The sequence below is a fragment of the Prenolepis imparis genome, unplaced genomic scaffold (assembly GCF_030444845.1).
Source record: "Prenolepis imparis isolate NDT839.2.m4 unplaced genomic scaffold, iyPreImpa1.0 SCAF_3, whole genome shotgun sequence".
In the NCBI taxonomy this organism is placed as follows: Eukaryota; Metazoa; Arthropoda; class Insecta; order Hymenoptera; family Formicidae; genus Prenolepis; species Prenolepis imparis.
Window position 1 is genome coordinate 12,525,399 of NW_028141161.1, and position 26,390 is coordinate 12,551,788.

At 31.1% G+C, this 26,390-nt stretch overlaps 1 protein-coding gene across 6 annotated transcripts in view; it reads right to left on the bottom strand.

Annotated features, from left to right (window-relative positions):
* Mp (collagen XV/XVIII-type protein multiplexin) overlaps positions 1-26,390 on the bottom strand; it is a 238,165-nt gene that overhangs the window by 206,365 nt on the left and 5,410 nt on the right. For all 6 annotated transcript variants that reach the window (XM_083034129.1, XM_083034128.1, XM_083034127.1 and 3 more), the window contains exon 2: positions 11,214-11,284. In XM_083034129.1, the coding sequence (XP_082890255.1) occupies positions 11,214-11,284 (71 nt within the window). The remainder of the gene's footprint in view (positions 1-11,213; positions 11,285-26,390) is intronic.

Here is a 26,390-nt window from a genome sequence, read left to right on the forward strand (position 1 = left end):
TTATAAATTCTATTAAATTTAACTTTTAATTAATCGAAAGACAAGATTTGATCATTTATTTGCATTTTGTAATTTACTCTTGATTAATATGGAGATTATGAAGAAAAAGAAATTGTGTTTCTTCCAATCTCTTAATTCGACAGTTCACATCACGTGGTTAAAAAGAGCCGAAAAATTTATAAGCGCTGAAAAATTCACAAGATATTACAAAAATATATGGCTTTATCTTATACGTAATCACAAAAACGATGAGACTTTTTCTCAAAAGAGCAATCGCGTGTCTGGATTCGTTTTCGATCTCGGTTTCTCGATTAATGACCTACGCTTTATTTCGTGAGTCGGGGCCGTTTGTCGGGTGAACAGTTGCTGGAGGTTTTAAATGTGAAACGTATGAAGGATTGTACTGACGGGGTGGCGTGCAAAACGAGCGAAATCATCTCTCGCAGAGCGTGCATCCCTATGGCGCGGCGCTCTGTTTTGTTTACGAGGCTTTTGTCTCGCGCGAGTGGTAACGCCATTCGTTATACCAGCCACTCGTCACGTGAAAGTCTCGTCCCATAAGATAGTGAGAGAAAGCTCACCTCGTCTCTCGCATCCCCGTATATATTTCCTTCACTGTACCACACCTTCTTGCTTTGTCAGCTCGATCTCCTCCTCCTTCCCCTCGCGCTTTTTTTATCAGCGTCGTCGTTCCGCTCGCTAGCGCGCGTAAGAAGCTCTAATAAAGTTAACTCGCTCGGAGGTTCTTCAGAACGAGGTGTTCCTCGAGTGCCATAGTGTTTGCGCTACTTGTCTGCAATCGCTTTTTTGCGCGCTCTTTTTTCGCGAATGGCAAACTCGCGTACGCGTTACGATGAAACAGGAGCAAAGTCGTGCAGTGACTCGAAGGACAACTCGGGAAAAAATCTTTCTAAAACACACGGATTTTTTAATGCATTGTCAAATAGCTAATTCGTGCTTTAAAACTCGTCTAACAGCTTCTATAATTAATTGTCACAGAAAGATCCACAGCTAAAAGCTACGAATTTGTTTCAAATCGTATAATTTGAGTATTTTGAATTGAGTTTTTATTTTGTGCTTATAACAATTAAAATTTTCAAGATTTTTTATAGATTTTAAAAAATGTTCTTTTTAAATATTATTCATAATATTCAAAGCAATTTGAATCTTTATCCTATATGTATATATGAATGAATGATTCGAAAAATTTCAGAAAGAAAGCTCGTACCCATCACTAATTATTATGCAGCATTGATATATGCAAACAGCATGCATGCAAGAGAAATACGATTTCAATTATAATTATAAAAACAAAAAAGATCAAAAAATTAAAACCTATTATATTAATTTAATCTCCCTATTTTTGTATAATTTAAGTTATTCAATGTAACATGCAAATTAGATATATCATGAAATTGCACAAATATTTTCAGAGCAAGAGAACGCTATATTGGAAAAACCGGCAAAATTTTTTCTCTCTTCTCCCCCTCGTTATAAATTTATCTGACGCGAACTGGCTGCCGATACGTAATGCTCTTAGGAAGCAAAGTTGATTTTTTCATCCTCTTTCCCGCCGTCTCTCTCGCGGCTAGCTCACCTCGCTTCAATTTCCGCCTGTCTCTCTTTCCCCTTTTGGCTCGACTGGGATATCGTTGTCACTGTAGAGCTTTAATCCATACACAACCCGGAGCCGCTGAAAATTCCAGTATTTATTAATTTCCGACCGACGCGGGAGCGACCGGCGCAATTACTCGACTGGGAAAACATTTCCGATCAGCTGCTTATCAACTGCGCTACATGTGAGGTCGAAATAATTCAAATTAGAAGGGATAAATCTAAATCTATTGAGACTAATGCTTACAAATCACTCTAAATTAGTAGAATTTAAATTCTCTGCAATTATTTTCATTTTTATATTTCTCTCTTATAATTCGAAGGATACACGATTTTATGTCATGACGTTTTTTTTCGCGAATTAAAAGAAACAGGTAACAATAAATAATTTTTTTCTATAATCTAATATATTAAATGCATAATATATCTCACATATATTTTTCTTTAAACTATTTTACTTTAGCAACAAATGAAATACGAAAAATCAAAGAAATTAGAATATTGCGAAAGGATCCAAATATGTACTTAACGAAGATCGTATTGATTGGTAAGAAAATGATATTATATAGATGCAGAAAAATATATAATAAAAAAACGTTATTACGGAGAAGACGAGAAATGGCTGCAACGGCAGTGAAAAAATGGTGTTGAGGAAATGGGAAAAAGTATGCAGGAACGAACATCACAGTCACAGTCGCATTTTATTTCGCGCGCGATAAATATATCCCCGTTTGTTTTACGAGAGCGTCCGTCCGAAAACAAGATCGGTGCCCGCTTTTTACATACCACCCTCTCGCGTTCATCTCGATGTTACCAGACATGCTGTTAACGTAAAATCGAATGTGCTACAGAAAATCGAATCGTTCTACATTGATAATCTAAAATAGTAAAAATAACGAAAATTGCAAATATTTTTATATATAAAAATGTCATAATTCTAATTGCATTTGATTTGCGTGTAAAAAAATAAGATAGGAAATATATAGGAGATATATGTTTATAATAAAAATTAAAAACTTTGAGCAAATTAAGTTGCAAAACTGTAAGTATCAACAAATCCTTATTATTAAATTATAAGAGAATTATATTCAGAGAATTAGATTTTCTGGGATAAAAGTAAAGTAATTCTAAATCCAAAATTGATTAAAAAATTTTTTTTTAATTTGTTAAAATGTTTTTGACGATAGTAGATATATTGCGTACGTTATTTTCGTTCCCCTGAACGTCATCGTGATGTGATTTGGACAACCGATAATTTCTCTGAACTATAGATTCGCCGAGCAATTTGTCGCATGGAAATATCGAGAACGAACGACCGAATTAAATCTAAAACGAGATGTCGCCGGAGAGACGACAAGTCGTGAACAATTAAATCCCATTCTCTGGAAATCGAGAAAGGCTGCCTTTTGACTCTGTTCTCTGTTCGTGACTGATGAATTGCACGTGTCGCGAAGCGTGGAATGTACGAGCGAGCGCGTTACAACGAGCGAATATTGTCATCAAAATTAATGAGCACGTCTATTTGTTCCGATAAATCCGCACGAGATATGAATGCACGCTCAGTTTACGGGAAAATTTACCCGAATATCTGTAACGACTGGAAATGATAATCGACTCTAATCAGATTTAACACACTAAATTTACGTATAGGCCAATTTCAAAGGCTTTGAAGCGTGAAATTATTTCTTATCATCTACATATTTGGAAATTCTAAATTTCGGCACAAAGTTGTATAAATAATTATTTGCGAATGTTAATTATATTTGCATATAAGTTTCAAACATGTTAGAGGTACCATCTATTAATTCGCTGTTAATTAATTAGTTGTTAGTTCATAAACAGGAAGAAATATTTAGATAACTAACGAATTAATTATAATAAAAAACTTGAATTTATAAAGTATTAAAAATCGAATCGTTCTGCATTGATTTTGAATAGTAGAAATAACGAAAACTGCAAAATTTTTTAATAAAAGTGTCATGATTCTAATTATATGATTTGCACGAATAAGAATAAAATAAAAGATATAGAGAGATATAATAATAAAATAAAAGATAATAAGATATATGTTTATAATTAAAAATTAAAAACTTTAGACGAATTAAGTAGTAAAATTGTACATATTAGCAAATCTTTACTATTAAATTATAATTAGAGAATTATTTAGTATTCAAAAAAATATTTCTATTTATAAATAAATCACACATATATTAATTTTTTAATTGATATTATAATTACAAAATACGAGACTTTATTAGTTAAACAATTTCAGAGCAAATATGAAGATTAATGAATTTTTTTTAATTATAATTTTTTTCTAATACACTATTTAAATATCTTTTATTGCAAATAAATTAATTAGAATCAAATAGCAAATTATAGGTTTACAGAACATCCAAATCCGTAACGCACACTTGGCGCGTTACAATGTTTACGTATTTAACACCGACTGATATTGAAAAATTGAAAATTGTTCTTGAAACAAGCCGTAGGATATGAATGAAGATCTACTGGCTGATAAACTGCAGAATTATGCACGCGTGAGAGACAAGAGGCGGTAGGAACATGTTACAAGCAAACGATATATTATAGGGTGGGTTAGAGCTGAAAAGAAAAAAAAAGAGCCGCCGCGAGATAGAGAAAGAGACGGCAAGGAGTGGGAAAATAGCGTAGGGAAGGTGAGGGGAAGTGAGCTTTGAAATATTTTATACTTTCCGAGCACGCTTCGCGGGGCCAATATGTCTGCCCCGGGCAACAAGCGACTGTATCACGTCTCTGCGATTTTGTACGGTTTTTGCATTCGATCTTTGCTACCGTTTTACGCTACTGCCGTTGCAGGTGCGCACGTTAAATGCATAACGCTGCATCCTTATTTCTAAACAGCTTGAAAGCACTGAATAAGGCTAAAACTTTCATAAAACCGTCGTGTGTAATTTCATTTAAGGAATTGCAAACTTGCGAGAAAATAGAGTAAGCTGGTTTACGTGAAAGAGAATTTTATACATCAAAAAATAATTTTAACATCCTTCAATTTTTCCAATGGATGATCTAATTTGGTAACTTGAAATAATCATGTTATATGAGAAAACTTTTACATTTTTACATAGTAAAGAATATCTAGCATTTATGATAAATATTATGATCAATAATTTTATAATCAATGTAACATAAAAACGAATTATACATGTATGATGCGCACTTATTGTGGGAAAAAAATGCTTTAGTTATTAATATCTATTAACTGCATCCTCTTGCCTCAACGATGACGTTATGTTCCGTCATCTGAAAAATGCATACTAACGCTAAATACGATCGATGAAAATTTTCCGCGCAATGAATGTGCGCGCCACTTAGTCATTGTGGGTCAAGATCATGGAAATACATATGACTTCATTCAAGTGCAATCAGAACGACCTTCGTGATTCATTAAGTGGCGCCTAGCATAGAAACCGGATTTATTACTTAACATTTCTTACACATCAAAGCAGAGATGTATTGCTCTTGTGTGAGAGGAAAATCTAGCGCAAATTACTCATTTAAAATCTGACGAACAAGTGAAATAGTAGTTTTTGTTACGTAAGATATTATAATTTTATTATTGTTATGTTATTATATTATTATACTTTCGATTCAATATTTGATTTTTTCCTTCAATAATAAAGCAAATAATATTATGTCCATTAATGGACAAATAATATTTGAGAAATAAAAAATAAATAAAACTATTTATCAATGAATGTCATCTCTATGTTTATAACGCATTTCTGTTATTCTTTTGCGTTATAAAATGACATTTACTTATTTGAGAATGACATTTACTCGATTTAACATGCTACAAGAAATTACAATCGAATACGCCAGTTAACGATCAACATGGTTCACGAAGCCCGACATGCGCGATGAAGTAAGGATACGCTTAAGAAATCGTCTGATTGTCGATAATCGATGAGTCACGGCGGATCATTGGATCCAAACGTGATTACGAGACGCGCTCACGCACATCCGATCGACGCCTACATCCGGCACGTATCTTGGCATGTTTCAAAAAAGAAATTCAATGCTTCTTGCGATAGTGTCGCAAACATTTCGTCACAAACATTTACATGCACCGCCTTTGTATTTGCTTTCATTTTGCTTATCATGCATGTCATCGAGCACTATTTGCTTGTCCGGATTGTCTTACACACCGTGCGGCATGATAATTAATTGCTACCTCGTTCGTTCATTAGAAATATTTCGATAAAGAACGTTTTGAAATTCTGCCAAGACCAATTTATCGAAGGTTTCTTTTTTAGAAAGTATACGCACAGATATTATCAGAAATAGAATCTCTTTCTGAGAAAATGATGCTTGTGACAGTCCGCTATGTATGTCAAATTTTATTATATTGAAGAAATAATATTTTTTTAAACCAGTAAAAGAATTTAATGCAATATAAATTTAGAAATATTTAATTCGTATTTTTTTATTTTATTAATAAAAACACATTTCAATCGAGTCTTGAAAAGTAACTTCATAAATTCGACTAATTGCAATTGCACATTTTAAAGTATTTGCATATACATTGCATATTTAATTCACTTAAAACTAATTCACTTAAAAGACACTAAATTTAAAGAATGTATAAATAAAGTTTTGTTGCTAATCGAATTTATTTGATGCGGAAGTTTCGAAACTTGTCAATTATATGTAGCTTAATCATTGATGAACATTGCCGGAAAAACTTTATGGCAGGCATCTGTTAACTGAGTAACCTAAATTAACAAACAGAAATAGAACTTTTCAACGGTAGGACACGATCAATCTAAGCGTATAAAATTTTTATAGCTTGCGGCTTGTGCCTTAATTTCGCTCTCGTTCCCGGAAGTGGAAGGCGGAAAATAAACCGAGAGCAGCCGCGTTTTCCTACACTTTTAACTCCGCTCGCAGATCGCGGTCTCATAAATTTTAATCGTGCCGACGTCTCATCTGTTTTTAGAAAATTAGACTATCCGGTGCTCTCTTCGCCGGTGCAGCGATACGCGCTGTGTCTAGCATTCCTTTATTTTCCATAATGTCAAACCCAATATTTTTCTTTTATTAGCCAGACTTCATAGCTGCTTTCTTTGGAACATGCTGAATAGAACATTGATAACATGAATAAAAGCAGTCGACGCAAATTGTCCTATGGACATTTTTCATGCGGAAATTTTTTATTCGCAATATCATATATCAATATAATATGCTTCTTATGAATAATATATTGATATTTAATATATTCATAATATATAGTTTGCTAAAAACTTAAAAAAGTACGAAATATTATTTATTTATTTTCTAAATTTTGTGAATTTAACGTCAAGTTATTGTTTTTCGTTTTTTAAAAATTGAAGATAGCTTTTTGTATACATTTTTATCGTATATCATACCCCAAATATATTTTTTGCAATTTATTGCGATGACATGTAATTTTCAGTGTATATAGTATATATTTCAGAAAGGACATTAAATCAAAGTTGCTATTCTTACAATTGTAACTTGACTCTGCAAGAGGACAACTCGACAAACATTCTTCCTTTACCACAAAGGCATTAGATTCGATTTTACTGCTCTACCTTTAGTAGCATACATCCTTCTGAATCGAGAGGAGAATTGCGGCGAAAAGATCTCAAGAGTGGAGTGCAAGCGTTTTCCGCAAACGCAGTGCGAGAGGGAGAGAGAGAGAGAGAAAACAATGGTTTTTCTTGATTCATTGCGATCTTCGATATAATGTAAGAGAATAAAAGAACCGTTTAAAAAGCCAGATATATACGAGTATATAAGAAATATTTTCCGGTGAATAAATCTGCGCGCAGCGCCGCACAATAAAACGCATTTATCCTTGCCTCGAGATAAATTTGCGGAAATTGGATCTGAACGCCGCGCACGATTTCCATCCGCTTTGGGAAATGCGTTTAATTTTGCAGTTTTTTGCATGAGTTAGAAGAGGAGTGAGAGAAAGAGAGAGATCTCGCGTGCGCGGTCGACAAGTAAAAATGGGGAACACGATTCTCCGGCGGTATTATACATCGCGCTGAAGATTATTTCCGCAAATCCCGTAATCTCGCGCCGCTATAAAATGGATAGAAATCGCGTCCGGTTATGATAGAATTTTTAATCTGCGCGAACGGATCAAATCGACACAAAAATCATGTCGGGCGTCGCATCACGACGCGTATCTCGTTCGATTCGATTCGCATTCGTTTCGATTCAATCTGTCATCGGGACAAAAATTGGCCATCTTTATGGTCGTCTATCGCAGTCGATTGTCGTTCGCGGGATGCGCGAATCGCTCTATCGAAATCACGCGACTGTAAATCAACTGTAGAACGCGCGATGCCAATTTATCTGTTGTGTCCGTATTGCAGTGCCTTGCCAAAATGTTCATTCAGCCGACGACTAATATACAAACATTATCATGTATAATAATAAGTCTATGTGTATAATAAAATAATAGGATACAAGATACTTAATCAAGATAACGAATTATCTCTAAAGAGATAAATTTGAAACACTTTAGTAGCTTAAAGAGGTAATTTTTCTTAAAAGATTTCTCTCTCTATTATTATCTCTATTATTATCTCTTTCTATAATTTAATATCTTTGTGAAGAATCGGAATTTTCTACTAATTGCGGAAAATCATAAGCTCTCTTAAGCCGTCTTTCGCAAGCGCATCGCAGAACTTTGCCAACTATTCAAATCTTAAAACAATATATTTCTATGTGGAGGGAACTTACGAGAGCGATCTGTAAGAAAATGGAAGGTGGCCCGAAAAATTTCTACGTCGTCGCGCAATCGCTGTTGATCGATGAGCGAGCCGTTAAATATTGACGAGGTAGACGAGGTGAATGCAAAAAGTGGTGGTTTCCGCGGAAAACGAAACGAACGGGGTGGATACAAATGAGGCTGCAGGGATGAGCAGCGTTATCTCGCATCCTGTGGGAGCTATTTGTTCCGGAGCCGCCCCTTTCTCCATCCTGTGTACCACCGGTCCCGCCGATATCGCCACTCTCTGGCAACCCCCTCTTGCATCCGCTCGTGATAAGAGAAACGCGAAACCGATTCTTCTATAACAATTCGCCGAGATTGTAATCGTCGCGATCATCTGAACGTTGATCCGAATCTTATCGCGAGAGAGAACGCCGAGAGAAAAACGCGAGGATATAACCTTTTTCCAAAAACGTTGGCGAGCGAATGAGCAACTTTTTAATATATTACGCAAGAATAAGTGCGCAAATTGAAAGCTTGCGTTAATTCGTTCTTATTACGACGAGAGATAAAGTGGTAACGTCGTTTTTCCGTCGTTTTATTATTCTTAATAAAAACGGCCGGCGCTAGATTAAATTTTCTTTTGCGTTTGCGGAGCGTCGCCGCCGAGTTATGAAATCCTCTCGGAAGAACCGGGCCGCGACGAAAATAATCATTGCATTTCAAGAAGAGACAATAGACAATAATTATGCTCAAAGACACTGCTTTATTAACTCGTCCCCCGAACGTGGATGATTCATCTGACGCTGCTGACATTCCTCATAACATTAATAAAAATTTCATGAGCCAAGAGACGCCATTATTACTCTTATTGTTATGTAAAAATAGTCTAGTTTTATCATATCTTATTACTGACGTATTATGAAATTAAATTCTATTAAAATAACATTTCATATATAAATTGCTTCAAATTTTATTTTCGATGGTTGTTTTTCAATTAAATTAGAAATTCGTCTCGTTATGTAAAATCTCGGAAATACCTATCACATTTTGACTTGCGAGAGTGAGGTAGGTAGGAATAAGTAGATATTGGAATAGTTCTAAGTAGAAAACGAGAACACAGCGCGAGATTACGGGATTGCGGCATGTCTGACCATACGTCGGCTTTACTACTGCGGAGGTGAGCAACTGGCGGTTTTCTTGTCAGGAAGGGGAAGTGAAAAATCCTCAGATTCCCTCAGGAATCGTCGGAGTATCCTTATAAAACTGGCAGATTAGAGTGAGACGTGACGAGAGCATGAAATTCGCTCTGAGTATTAAGCATTCCGACGATGCGAACTGAGCACATTGCACAGTTATATTTGGACATAGACATGATCCAGTGACATAAAATGCGGTTAAATATATATATTGCAAAAATCGACTCATTTTACTTCATTTTTCATGGAAAAAAAACCTATTTTTCTCATATAAAAAGTGAAATTTTGCATTTTGCAACAGATTTTAATGGAATTTGATTTCTCTATAAAGTCCATATTAAATCCAATACATTAAATATATTAAAAGCATGAAAACATCAATAAATATGTAAGAAAAAAATTCAATACATTTATGTCAAAAATATCGGTAGGACGGACTATAAGCTTCGTGAATTTTTCAATTATTTTTATCGAAGGCTATTTATGTACGTTGAATAGTTAATCGATAGTAATATGACCGACAATACTGAATAATTATGATTTGACGAGCATTAAATTTTAGTGATCAAAAATATTGATATAAGCTACCAATAATAAAGGAATATTAGAAAATATTAATTCACAATTGTAAAATGCGTATAATGATGTAATGAGTTAAACAAAATTTTCAGATTAATATAGAACTTAAGAATCTTAATGTATGATTTTATATAATTAAATTTTTTCCCAGAAAGAAAGATAGGAACGATATTGCTTTTGTTTCGAGGCGAACCAAATGAAACGAAAACGAATAGTGGACAGTAAGGGTTAAAAACAAATCACTCGATTTCATTACAGTCGGCGGATTGCGTTCATTAGTATAAATTGTTTAATCTATAGTTCCAATTCATTCTACTAAGCATCTTGTCTGCGAAGGGAAGTATCAAGAACTCGAATTAAATACAGAAACTTGAGGAAAGATATTTATTATTTTAGGGTGTGGATTTTTGCTCAAAACAGTAAATAATAATATTAAACGCTAAAAATTATTTGAATATAAAACGCTTATAATATAATTCGAATAAGAAGCGTTTTTGATATACGAATGCAAAATGCTTTATTATCTAATAAAATTAGTAAGACATTTAATATTAATATATTATATTGTTGTAACAGATGTTCAATACTGTAAACAGTATTAACATCATTATCACTTATTATGATAAAAGTGTAGCTTTTTTCATATTTTAATAGAGACACTTTATTACAGAGTGTCAGAATGTAAAATGCTATTTGTATATTTGTCGTAATAATTAAACTCGTCACGTAAAATCGATGTCTTGGTCGCAAAGTATACGTAAATTCATGCACATTCGCGACAATTTGTTTGCAGCTCTTATCATTTGATATCATTATTCACTGCTTGACTAAATATATTCCGTACTTAACATAGTAATAAATCACCAGTCACGTAAGGCGAATCGTAATGGGGAGTGCGGAAGAAGGGGTGTGTCGTTGAGAAAAAAGCTGCTGAATATTCGCGCGAAGTACCCTCACTCGGAGAGAATCCCCCGAGGAGAATATTGCAGCGAATCGTCAGCGAGTAAGATACTCGGAAACGGGCAGAAACGTACAAATCCTCGCGAGAATCATGGAGTCCATTAGCGCTAAAAATTAACTTTGTTAAAACTCACCCTTTCTGTCGCCGAAAAAGTCCGCTCGGCCGCACGTCGCGCAAAACGCGACGAAGATCACCAGTGACGATCTGCAAACAATTATATTTCTCATATTATTAATCATAATAATTCTAGGCACAAAAAAAGAAAGATACACGTCGTGAGAAAATGTCTACAATTATCAAAAATAGACGAACATTTCGATGATTAATTGTTTCGTTACTTGAGCATTTTATTATCAGAGGTACGGCTTGTAACTAATTAAATAAGAATGGAAAGCGGAATATAGAAAACAATTAAAATAAAGACTAGAAGGGTAGAGAGTTGTTAGGGGATCCAAAAGAGAGAAAATCGATGTTAGAAAAGCTCGTGATCCCGTGATGAAATTAGCGCCAGAGCAATTCGAAATAACAATGTTGTTACTAAAGGAGAACAATATACACTTGCTGTACCATAACAGGGTTGGGCGGTACTCAATTCAAAGATCAAGAGAAGTGGCTTTCGGTTATTATGCTAAGTTTTACTTTGACACTCTCTTACCTTTGTAAGGATCGATTTTGTAACACAAAATATTCACGACTTGTGATGAGTTAGTCCTGCACACGATATATAATAGAATATAATAGAAGTTTAGCTTGACACAATTTTATCCGTTTTTATTGCCTTTAATTTAACGAATTGCCTTTTATTTAATAAACTTTTATTTATCCAATTTTTTTCTGTTGAATACAATCCTCTAATTATTAAAATTATACACGTCTCTTGCATATTATGACTTCAATAAATCCGTTTAAATAGCTAAAAATTATCTTTAAAAGTTAAACAAAAAAGAATGAAGAAAACGATAAATGTAATATTTCCTTCGATTTAGTTCACGACTTTCTCCAATCACTCTCTACTATTAAATCTCACGGCATGAAATATATTGTATAAAATTTCATTTAACTATTTTTATACATTATTCAATGCATAGAACGTGGTTAGTAGAAACAAATCGTGACTCGCTTGTTGTAACACGCGATAAATCTCTGCTTCCCTCCTTCTCTCTTTCTCTTTCTTTTCCCGATTCTGCACTATTCCTTGACTAGACTAAGGTCAGTGGAACACGGGAAACTCGGTAAGTGTGACACACATTTACATCTCGGCTTGCACAACAGCCGGCACACACATTGTGATTCACGATCGAGAATGCCGTACTTGCGCAACGATCAAACCTGCGAGGACGGCCGTGCCCCTCGATTTCGATTTCCATTTAACAAGGACGTCGATCCCGCCCCCCTCTCCCTTTCACGTTCAACAGGCAAATGTTGACAAATGATTGAATTATCGATGTCGACCGAAGTAAACGCACATTTTGCATAATGTATGCAGCAATATGGAGATCGAAAATACTGTATCATCTATTGTTGTCATAATACAAAAACATGCTTGATAGCGTTGAATCGTATACGAACAATATCGTAGGAAAATTTATCAAGTGTTGTAAATGTTTAAAAATGAATGATAATTTGTCAAAATAATATGATAAATTCCAACAAATTATGAAGAGGAAGATTAGAACACGAAATGTGTATTTTTTTGTTAGAAATTTTAAGAGAAAAAAAAAAAAGAGTAATCAATTAAAACAATGATTTCTTTCATTATATAGAGATAATAAAATAGAGTACTATTTACTATTTACATTTGTATTTATTTTATTTATTTTTCTCTTATAGTTTGTACGAGTATCTCTTAGATGTGTTCGTATTTTATTAAATCATATTAGTAGTTTTTATAAATCAGCATTAAATGATTATTTTTTAAAAATAGATACGTATTTGTTCTGTAATTTTTTAATTATTTGAAATAATTACAACAAACATCTCTTATTCTAATTAATTAAATATTTTAAATATCAATAATATGCTATTTGTGGCGTATTTTTATGTAGATAAATTCTTATTAACAAATCTTAATATATTTTGTGTAAAAATTGATTTAATCTTATATAGAAAAAATATAATTATCAAACAGCCATAAAATATATCAATTTTTTTAATGTCATTATCAGGTAATGTTCTCTACAACTTAGGAAAACGTGTCACTGTTATCCAGGGAGATCTCGATTGCTTTTCGTAAGATCATTAAACATTTTTAAAGCTTCATACAAATTTCATGAGAGCCTACTGCTTTCACAGAAGTTTAAGAGGTTACGCCGAGTTTCGTTGAAGTTTATGACGTTTTATAAGGTCTCGTGAAATATCCGAGGTTTCATAGGACGAAGAAAGAATTTTATAGAGCGCAAGAAACTTTTCCGTACATATTGCATGTCTTCGCTAAGCTCTGTGTAATGCAATAAATGTATCGCAAAATTAAACATGGAGATATAAAATTACTATACGATGATACAATAAAAAATGATAATATACAAGAAAATGTGATAATATTATAATTATATATATAATTAATAAATTATAATTAAAAAATAATTAATAAATTATATAATTTATAATTTATATATATGTATAAATATAAATTATATATATTTAAATTATTATTAATATATATAATTACATAATAATATAAATTATATGTTTCTAATACATAAATAATTAATTTTGATTTAATACTGCATATATATATTTTAATTATTATAAAGGAAGATAATTGAAGAAACTAATATGAATACATATCTCCAACCAGTAGAATTTATTAAAAATTAATTTGTGAGTTAATTTATATATATAATTTAACTCTCTTTTTTAATTTTACTCTCTTTTATATATTTTTTGCGTGTATTCCGTAGACACTCGTTACATGTCGATTTTACGCAAGACTGATTGTGAGTAACAGCGCTGCTATTCGTGCGTGTAAACGAAGCGTTAATAGAAATGTATCGAACACAATTGAAGGATCTATTTTTAGCGACTGACTCTGTTCATTGTGCACTTAATAACGTGTATATGCATTTACAAAGATGATAATCTTAAATTTTTAAATCCAAATTAGCAAAAAGATTATGATAACTGAATCATTTCAGTTCTTAGAAAAACACATCATAGGCGCCACTTTTCACGAACTACAAAAAAAACATTATTTACTTCAAATGTTTGATAAAATGATCATTCTATATTGAATAATATTATAAATTAAAATTTATAAAATAAATTTAAAGCATGATTATAATTTTTATCGTTATATAAAATAATTGCAGTTGTATTAGTGTTATATTATAATTTTCAATGCTTTTTATTCAAATATAAGATATAATCAATTTAACACTTGCCATCTTTTTTCAAAAATTCATATAATTTGTAATCATTAGTTAATAAATTTAAATATTTTTATAAAATGTTAAGATATATAAAGAGAAAGTAAAAGGTTATCAAAATTATTTTTTCTCATTTGGAAGCATTAAATTACAACTACAATGATATAATAATTATCGTTCAACGATCAAATGAGAAAGGAGACTGACATGAGCGTTTCTGATCTGCGCAATCTCGTGTTATTCAGTGTTTTATTTCTTTCGATAAGAGAGTATCACTACTTGTGCATGACATCACCGCAAGAAAGAAGAACTCTCTGTAGGAAAAAGTGGAATAAATCTCAATGTGACTGGAGAGGGGCCATAAAAGAAAGAGCAGAGAAAAACCATGGCGATAGCGTTGAAATGATAATCGACCGCTTGTTTGAATAATATATGATGTAGTATCTTTTTATAAATGCATAAATTCTTCATTCTCTTATATTTTGATTTGGCAATTTAAAAAAAAAAACGGATATAACAGAACACATGAGCTATGCGTGTACATATTAATATAATGATACTTTGATAATGCTGATAAAATTTACTTATATTTAATTGTTTACTTCAACAATATTATAATATGTTAAATAATTGAAAATATTCACACCAAAAATTTTATACTGCTATCTATAATTAGATTCTCTGATATTAAGTATCTGTTTAATTGTCGTTAATTTACAAATCAATAACTTTATATGATAAGTACATAGAATCACTATATTATTAATTCTTATTTTTATTTTAATAAAGATAATATATATAAACTTTTTATATGAAAAATGACAGTTGTAGATATATACAGTATTATTATATAAGATGTTCCGTTTTCCTAATTAAAAGAATGTTATAAAAAAGGATTAATAATAAATAATAGAAACAATTTCTAATTATTAATAATTTTTTAAATATCTAATTATATTAATTTTAACATATTAATAAGAGTTCATAATAATAATAAGAAGAAAAAAAAAGAAAAGAATAGATTAATAATAATTATCTTTTTATGTACACATAAAGTATAGACAAATTTTGCATGAAATAAATTATGCAAAACTAAAATTACTTTGCAATATTTTTAATAACAATACAACGAATAAAGAAAAGGATTGCTTGTGCATACAAATTCTTGGAACTACTCGAGTATCATTGACAGAAGCTACCGCTGCTACACTATAAGTAAGCCTCTTTGTAACAACGGGACGATTCACAAAATGAGAATATGGAGGTCCTATCGTCGACGATAATGACGACGGATGACGACATTCCATTAACCCACTGGCCCGAGTAGCGATATAAAAGAACCGAGGTTGGTCCAATGAAAGCACGGAACACGTGTACCGGGTGGTGGTAGAATAATTAAGCGAAACGACGACAACGTCGACGTCGAGGAGCTCGTTAATGAAGCGAGGATCCTTGCAAGGCGACGAAATTCACGAAGGAAACTTGGAAAGAATGGATGATTCTAGTGCAAAACTACTGAATCGAGGAAGTACGGCTAATGAGTTAATCTTGCTTTAGAATCGCTTGCTTTTGCAATGTTGCTAATTGATTTTTTACAATAGAAAACCAGATATCTAAATTTTTATTTGATCGCAATCTGATCGCAAAATTTACAGATTTTCCGTTTCTCTTCATAATTATTTTTCTTTCATCTATGTATAATTAAAATTTGATATTAGAATTAATTTATAATGGAAAAACATTATTTTTTTAAATTGAGAAATATGTCATTTCTTCTTAATAAATTTAAAAAATATAGTTCTATTATAAAAACGAAGAATATTAACGAAGAATATTATTATTCTTTAAAAATTCATATTAATGTAACAAAATTTGAAAAACATATATTGTGTAAAATAAAACGCAAAACTTCAAGAAATAATTTAAAATTCGAGAACATTGTTTATCGATTAACAACATATGCCAGAAATATTCGTATAGAAGAAACGGATCTTAATCTCGTTTATAACCTTGCGCATTTCTATTACGTCAACATAATTTACGATGAAAAATTGCATGGCATAGAAAAGAAAGCAGCATATACTAAAATCCATGCCGATCATTAATTTTCTGAGAAACCGCCATGACGCGTAAATACCACGCACAAACTTCATCTGGGAATATATTTATGTCCTATCTCACCTATACCTATACACTTTATGCGATGTATTATATGCAATAATACTAAATCTATGAAAAATATTATGAAGCGTAGAAAATTAAGTAGGAATTTAAAATAGATTTTATAAAGATGCAATATATTGTTATATTTTGATTTGCATTGTGGGGCTAATAATTTTGAGAAAGTAATTTTGTGAATGCGCGTGCACAAAGACACAAGCTTAAGTGTAGCTTGCATGAAAATTCCGAAGAAAATAGAAGTCGGTATCTCTTTGATGTCACGTCCTCTAAAAATAAAAGCAAGTTGCGCGAAAATATAGTCTCGATAATAAATCCGCTTTTACACTTACAAGAATCATCTTTATAATATTGGAGTCCTACAATTCTGGAACTGTTTAAACTCGCACACTAACTATTCACGGCAGATATAAAAATAAATAAATAAATTATAGAAAAATCAATACATATATAATTCTTTTACATACTAATAAATATATAATTTTTTCAAAAAATTTTCTACAGCTTGAAAAAACCTGCGGCGATAATTAGAAAAAATATATGTTAAAGAGATAATTGCAGTCCTTTTAGTCTACATTGTTAAAACATCCTTGTTAAACGAGAGCCTACACATTTATTCCATTTAACAATGATTAAATAACTGATACTTAAATCACGATAATTATCTAAACAAGTACACGAAATCTTGGTAGACAACGTCGTTAACAAATGTTTCGTCAGCAAGGAAACATTACATATATAAAACCTCTTTAATTTATGTATCTTTAAATCGGAAAAGAGAACGCCAAGATGGAAACTTCAACCTCGAGTTTGTATCGATTCACAAGTCAAGTCTTCACGCCTCTCTTGCGACATAAAATTTATCGCGGAATTATTCGATATTATCCGCTAGTTGACTTTTAGATTATTATCGAAACATTAGTAATTATATACTTGATATGTCATTTCCTTTATGTGCGTACCGACAATATTTTTACAAAGGTTCTTTTGCTATGGGTTGACTCTCTTACTTTAAATTATTTTAATCTTTTTACTATGACAAAAAAATCACAAAATCTGAAAATAATATCTCTTTGTTGTATTTTACTTTATATATATATATATATATATATATATATATATATATATATCTCTCTCTCTCTCTAAAATACTCAATATAATATAATAAAGTTAGATATATATTATAAATATTTCTAAAAATACTTAACAATTGCTAATTAGATAAAAATAATTTAATTTTATCATTTTGTAACTTTAAAATATAAAACGATGAAATATAGATAAACAAAAAAATATAATATGAACATTATCTGCTTAAGATTAAAGGCACTCAAAAATAATAATTTTGTATTTTTACGAAAAAATATATATATAGAATTGTGTTAGAAAATTAACCTGAAACATTGTTTATATTCTTTCATTATTTAATTAGCTTTCGAGTGCAATGCTTGTCATCCTATGAAATTGAAAACACAGTATTGCATTGATTGCGCTTCTGAATATCGTGGAAATGGACCATATATATTGGTATACGAAACAGGCACAATGCAACTTTAACATGCTGCAAATGCAACCGATTTATTTCTATTCACAAAATAAGCATAATTTGTGCCTTGTATTGTGTACAGCGATAAAAGAAAATATTGTCGAATCGCAGTTAATCAACTGACACTCGCTTTAATAACAATATGTGCATGATTTTTAAATTTTCATCTCTCAAAAAAGATGTAAATTTTTTATACTACAACATTTGTCTGTTATTTGTACGTATTAAAGCAAATTTTATCTTTTTATTTTTACACTACATTGTCGCTTTATACGCGTAGCGTGTGATAAACAAAAAGACACGATCGTCTGAAAATTATCTGCCTAGGAGCTTCAAAGAAGCGAAAGCGAACCATACGTTCGTGTTTCATCACGATTTCGCGATCACTGCGCGACTGCGGATGAATCTCGTAAATTTGCGCGGAGCAGATGGATGACAGAAAATAAAGAAATGAATTTATTTTTGTGTCCGAAACGACGAGCGAGTTGAAGAACGGACCTTGAGCTTATTTCGTTTCTGCAAAGAGCTCCATTTCTGGAACATTCTGTTTATTCGTTTCTCCAAACATGGTCTTGAAGCTCTGTTAGCAACGCTAGCAGAGTACTCGTTACATTAGTGACTATGATTTCGTTAAGTGATAAAATAGAAAAGCTGCTTTCTAGGAGGAAAGCTGGAAATCGCAATTGTCTTAAAAGATAATTGTAAAGCTCGTAAAAATTCAATTTAATTCCTTTGCGTATTTGTATCGATAAAAAGGAAAAATCACACCTTTCGCAACAATCCGAAAGAATTCTTTTCTAAAAAATAACAGTATTCTATTTTCATACGGACAATGTATCTCAATATTATTTTGGAATTGAGTATTTCAATTTTTATGAATTATTATAATTTATTATAATTTATTGTAATTTAATCTAGAATTTTCTACATTTCCCACATTTCTTACATTTTTTCCAGAGATATGCTATGAGATAAATCTTGAGAAAAGTAATTAATTCAGGCAAAAACGAGTTAAAGTCATGTCGCTGGTAAAGAGAGAAAGAGAGAAAGAAATACGAGGAATTACGCGTATGTTTGCTTGAAGATTTTCTAGTTGCTCTTTTTTTTCTCTCTGGGACGAGGTAAACTGTTAACATTGCAGACGGACGTCGTTTCTAAGGAAATCCTTTCAGTAGATACGAATAAAATATAAATTGTCTGAACGTTGTAAATAAACTGTGTAGGTTGCAAGTGTATTTTAAAATTATCATTATTTTTCTCACTCTCTTTAATTTAACTGATTAAGAAATCGATCGCTTTATAAAATAAAAATTTAACTGGAGATTTTTCTGTAACTTAAAATTTTTAAGTACTCTTTACTGATTTGAAATTAAAAAATGAAAGATTTTATTATCTATACACTTTAAACTGTTCAAAATCTATCTTTATTAATATAATTAAAAGTATTGTTAAATTATTGTATAAATAAATGTTTATTTTTGCGCAAAAATCGACTATAAACCGAGGGGGAAAAAATACAGAATGACGTGCAAATAATTTTTCTAAAAGAATAATATACATATGAATTGATTTACATGAAGGTATATATCAATTTTTAATATCAGAATTCTCAGTTGTATCACAGAAAAATTTAAGGTTAATCTGTAAGCAATAATAATATCATTTCCAGTATGCTGCATCATATTTGTAAATATACCGACAACAAGCTTAAATAATTCTTACGTACAGCTCGCATATTGAAATCTTTCTTATTTTCAAAAAATGAAAAATAATATTGAAAGAAAAATGTTTTCTGACTTAATTACAGCTATTTATTAATGACTTATCACTGTGTCTGGGGAAATGCGATATTATAAAAAGTTAATATTACTTTAATTTCCTCAAACGTAATACAACGATAAAACTTTAGTTTTATTTATGAACTCCATTAAAATGGAATTATAATTCACAGAATTCTCGTTTCTTCGTCGCGTCAAAGAATAATTGGTATTGAGACACCGATTTGACAGTCTCTTTTGAATTTTCCCTTTCAGGAATTTCCTTTGTCAGAGATATACAATTGTACAATTGAATAAATAACTGTCTCGGTATGCGAACAATAATGCGCTACTCTAAATATCATAGCATGCGCATTATTAAGTCTATAAATCAATAATATGACTTTATCATGACATTGTATCCTTGTATTCGCAGAGAAATTGCGATTGGCATAAATTTAAAACAACTACGGCCATTATTTCTCAATTATGAAATAAAAATCACTTATAAAAAGCTATATATAAACTTAATACTTTGAGAAATTGTTAACAAAAAAGAATTATTTTAATAAATTATATCACATTAAAAAATAGAAATTCAAATTACATTTAATGATTAAAAGCATATGAATAAAATAATAAAATATAAATAAGATTTATATTTAATAATCAACGTATCGACAGTATTCAATCGTATTTCTCGAAAATTTTGAATTTTAAAATTTTTGTTTTATTACGAGCAAGACTCTCAAAAATCATGAATAGTACGCAAAAATGCAATATATGAAATAGATATTAAATATCATTTTTATATGGTTCAAATTTAACAACACTATTATTATTATTCTCTAATTATTAAAACATGCAACAGTTTAAATATTTTTAATATTAATCACTCAGCAAAGTTAATAATGAACGCTGTTAAAGTCGGATCGAGCCAACTGCATAATCAATATCTCTTTAATGAAAGAAAACCGCTTCCAATTTGCGTGTAATGTAATGGTTACATTTAATTTTCCTTTTAATCCCCGGATATTTCGGGCGATTTATCGACGGGAACCTTTTCGTCTCGTCGCCGCGAGCGACTTTCATGGCGAAGGAAGGTAGAAAGGAGCATTATCTACGTGCGGTTCGCGGCCCGGTCCAGCAAGAGGGCAATAATTCAGCAACGATCGCAGAGAGAAAGAAGAAGAGAGAGAGAAAGCGACGATCTCTTAAGCCGCCTGCGGCACGTCGCTATCTATAAACTGACGTTTAGAAGCCGCGTGCACCTCGAGGCGATAATACGATACTGTGCGAACGCGCTTCGAATGCTGGACCATGAAGGCCCCTGCGTCGAGTAAAACGTGCCCTCGCATTCCGATCAAATTTCAGAAAATCGGTCTTACGTGTTATGTATCAATAGCTCATTATGCTAATTCGACATTTGCGAATTTAATGCGGTTTCAATGACTATAAAATAGTGATTTAGCATTTAAATCTCGAATAACAGAGAAGCAATCGCTAGTCTCGATCCTTTCTCTTATTGTTCTATAAGATTGATCAGGAAGAAAATTTCAAAAGACCTTCTTGACACAAAATTGTATAATATGCAAATATTAATTACGATTCATTTTGAAAGTATTATAATACTACTGCTTCTTTTTTTCTGTATTTCATATCGTTAAAAATTCTCTATTACTTAAAATATTATCTAATGTGGTAGAGTATATGTATTATTTTTTCTACCGCATTATAAATACACGTAATAAAAATCAAGAGCATCAACTGTCTCTGAAATAAAAAAAATTAAAATAGTTTAAAACGAGATCTAGATTTCCTCAAAATTTTAAAAGATAAATCGGTCAATAATAAATTAATAAATAATAAATTGATTTATTAAATAATGTAAAGAAGTAAAAACATTTATAAACTGGAATTTCACAAACGTTAATAACTATTGTGAGATATTTTTATTGTGACCATGCGAATATGGACAAATTGATTGTAATATTGCTAGGAATGTCGAAAGCACTTCTACGAGAAAATTGTGTAACAATTTCATGTATGTATGCAGAAAAATTGAATTTTATGTGTGAAAATATAGTATTCAGATAATGTATTATTTATTCATATAAAAAAATCTTTATGTATAATATTCTTTATCGACAATGCAACAATTGTCAATTGCTGCACAGTCGACATTAAAAATATATTATTTCTCTGCAATAACAATTTTTCAACATATTGTTGTAAATTCAAAAATGATATGTTTTTCAATTTTTTCCGTTCTTTTCTCTCTCTCTTGTTTTCTCTTAAAAATAGTGATATTAAATGCGCATCAAACAAATAAAGTTACTGATTTACTATTAATTTCATCAATATTGAAGTATCAAATTACACTCTTCGTTTCTTCCATAAGAGATCCTCATCATATATACAAAATAATGTGCATATCGAGATAACGAAAAAGAGGCAGCAATAAACTTTGATACTTATAATCGATACTTATAATCGATTTTATATGCTTTTTTAAGAGGGGTAAAATAAAAATTAAAATAAATTATCTTTATAGAATTTGTGCAGAATATTAAAACCAATTAATTTAAAATTATTATTTGTGTTTATAGTATATTGAGATATCACCTTAATAATGTACGTAATCTTTTTATATATCCTATTTTGGTTATTTCACGGAAAACGTCAGAATAAAATGATCGAACACACTGATACAATTCGCGTTCGAGCGTCCACATTGCTCGCAGCAAAACGCATATGAAGAATCTCGTACATGTGGGACATTGCCTTGCTATTATCGTGCAAGCTTTCACGAGGAGGTTCGCTGTTATCGGACGACCTCTCATCGATAGTATTTGCGCTCGTATGCGTAGGTAGTGAGTAATGCGATAATTGGAAGGAGACGAGACACTGATTAATACGCACATAACAGTGTCTCCTATTCCACTACGTGAACGCAAACTAGTTTAATTTCGATGGCGCTCCACCCTACTCAATAGTCTCCCCTACGAAATCCTTCATCTCTCCGAAATTCACCAAAGCGTTGGAATGCAAACGCGACATTAAATCTTCTTTTCTCTCTCTTATCTAGTATAAAGAATCTACTTATATAAAAGTTTATATAAAAGCTTTGATACAAACTTGTTTTTTTATTAGATTATACATATATTAGACGTTTTGTAAAGAAATGAAAAGAAGATTTGCAACATTTTATTCATCTCAAAATGTATTTTTAAATTTTTCAGATTAACCGCATAAATTATTGATTTATGATACTTCTATTATTATTATACATATCTCTATTAATTTATTATCGTATTGTTTCCTGTGTCCGTTAAACGTTAAATTCCAGAAAAAACTATATTAAAAAAATTAGTTTTAAAATAAATTTCATTTTATATTTTTATAATTTTACGTTTTATATTAATTTTCTCTATAAAATATTAAGTGCACTTTTTTCAATTTTACCAAATTTTTTAAATTATTTATTACTATTTTAATTGTCTATGTTTATTTTAACGTGCTTCTGCTAGTATTAGAAATTAATATTAGAAATAAGTAAATTTGTATAGTAAGAAAAAATCGACATTGAGACGTGCTACGTCAATTGAAGTTCTTGAAGTTCTTGCTTCTGATTTCAGCTTTGGAGACCCGCAGAGACACGTCACTATGTTGAGTGGAAGGCTGCCAAGTGGCTAACTCGAAGTTCTCTCTCTCTCTCTTTATGTATGTATGTATATTCTCTATATTCTCTCAATATATATATATATATATATATGTTCTGCCATATTCTGGTCCTCGAGAGAGGATATGTGAAGCAATCCCGCCTACAGCCATATTGCTAATACGAAAATTCTTTTCCGGTATTCTCTAATTTTCAAATGCAAATCTAATTCTCAAATGAGAGAATAATAAGCAAAAATAAGGGAAAGAATTTCTTATTCTATAGTATTTTCCGTTTCATTTGTAACTGCTATATTGCTATATTGTAATGACTAAATAAGTGCAAAAATTTTTTTTCTAAAATTTATATACATTATATTTAAATATAAAAAAATTAAAAATTTTTGTTAAATAATTACCAGCTTAGATTATTTACATTAATAATAAAATTACTATATAATATTATATATAATATTTATTTTAATATAACAATTTATATCAAATATATATATATATATATATAATATTATCTAGATAGAATTTGATAATGATGGAAATTGTCACGTTTTATGAACGTGAGTTATAAATTTTGGACACCTCTGAACTCTACCCAGAACTTCTCCGCATCGAAATTCACGTCAAACTTCGCGTACTGCAATAGCCTGCGATTGAGTACCGTGATAAACCAAATTTATGCTCCTCTGAGACGATATGTCTTGCCCTATTGTCTCGACAATGAAACAAGTCACTCAAGGCAGTATTATCCCTCAAAGGATGAACATAAATTCGATCCTTATCCGCATCACGGAAATCGTAGATCACGATCATCTAGCGGCGAGCTGCGCACAGAGAAGCGCATTTAGCCGGTTATATTAAGCAAATTTATAAAGGATTCTATCTTCGCACACATTTTATGTCTATCCTCTCACGTGCTACACTTCCTTGTTCTCGCGATCCAGAAATATATATTTCATGATTACGAGAATAGTATCTAATACAAAAATAAAATTAATAATGTATTAATTATTTATTAGTTATTAATGCAATTAATTAATAGTGAGTTGTCAAAGAATATTTATATAAAATTTTATACACGCTGTTTCTTATCCAATACTTTTTATACGTGTAAATTTAAAATAAAATGACGACTTGATCCAATCAGATTTTTATTAGGAAATTATTTAATTAAAAAAAAGGGATAACTAATCCTGTAAATATTGGCTTTTTCGAATATCAGTGCGACGATTAAAAGGCCACACATAAACGGATGCTCTTGCGATGTGTGTGCCACGAAGGTTTCGTAGCTTGTTTTCCAGAGAAAAGAAAACGTAGACTAAACCGCATGGACTAAAACTTTCTTGTTAATGCCTGCTGCGCTTTAACCGAAACTTTGCACGTACGGCAATATTTTCCAATTAGACACGTATGCGGTCTCATTATCTCGTTATCAGTACTACTGAAGGCAGGGTTACCGAGGAGAAAATCTCGCGGCGAAACTCAGTGATCCCACAATAATTACTTGCTCCCCTCTTAGTTCCGTATTACATTCCTTCCTGCTTATATACAAGAAAATGCGTTCTCGACAAAATAACTCGATTAGATTCAGTTAACAAATATGAATTTGCTGGCTGCTTGCAACAATTACATAAGTTAACTCATTACAATAGTTAATGGCTATTTAAATTACTGCCTTAGTGAGCAATAAAATTTAATTAATTTATCGATATTGAATAAAAAAAATTAAAAATATTTATATATTTAGTTCATACTTGACGTTTATGCTTAACGCATAATTTACTGTTTAATTATTTATCATTTAAAACGTTATGTAACTTTGTAATCAAATAAATTGCATATTTCCTCAAAAACAAAACTACAAATTCGCCCATTTGTTGCATAAACTTTTACTTTGTACGAAATATTTTAATAGTATTCCACGGCATTCTCTCTCTCTCTCTAGTCGAAAGGAGTTAAATTGCAATAAATAGATGATTATATGTTTACAATCAAAAGCGCATCGAGATTTACTCGTCTGTAAAGTGTGGAATTTATTCGTGGCGAAGGCAACTTTACACACAGTAGTCGGAGTAAATTCTCTCTCGCATCCAATGAAGATACTTTTAAAGATTCATTCTCAATTTCGGCATCGTCGTTCGTCGCCGTTCTTTCGCACGCGAAATTAAACTACGATAAATTCCCTTTAAAATGCGACATTCGTTACAAAACGTTGCACCGCAAATTCTAACCACATTTTCAATCTCGTTGGCGTGTCTGAAACACGATCCCAAGCGATGCCTGAATAACAACTGTCACAGCACGCACCAAAAATATCGGTATGTGCGGAATTAAACTACCGTATTTCGCGCGGAACGCTTCTAATTGCGAATAATTTATTCTGAAATGCAAATACGATTAGATTTATTCCCATGAAAATTTTGTCAGAAATGTAGCAAATTTGTCTCTTTTTTATTCTTTGAACTTTTACTATATAAAATGTGTTTTTTTAACTCTTAAATTTTATGTATATACATGTGTGTGTCGCACAATTTGTTATTAAACTTAATTTTAATTTTGTATAGTTATTAGTATATTCGAAAAATGTAATATAAAAAATTAAAATATTGATTTTTTGATGAGATATTTTAAAATGCTATTATATTTTTTTTCTATCAGAAAGGTTTTTATACTATATATAATATGATGTTGCTTATTTTCTTAATTTGATTAATTTTAATAAATGGAAGAAAATTTACTCCGATTACTGGATAAAAACTGATTCGGAGTAAATCTTATACAATAAGAGA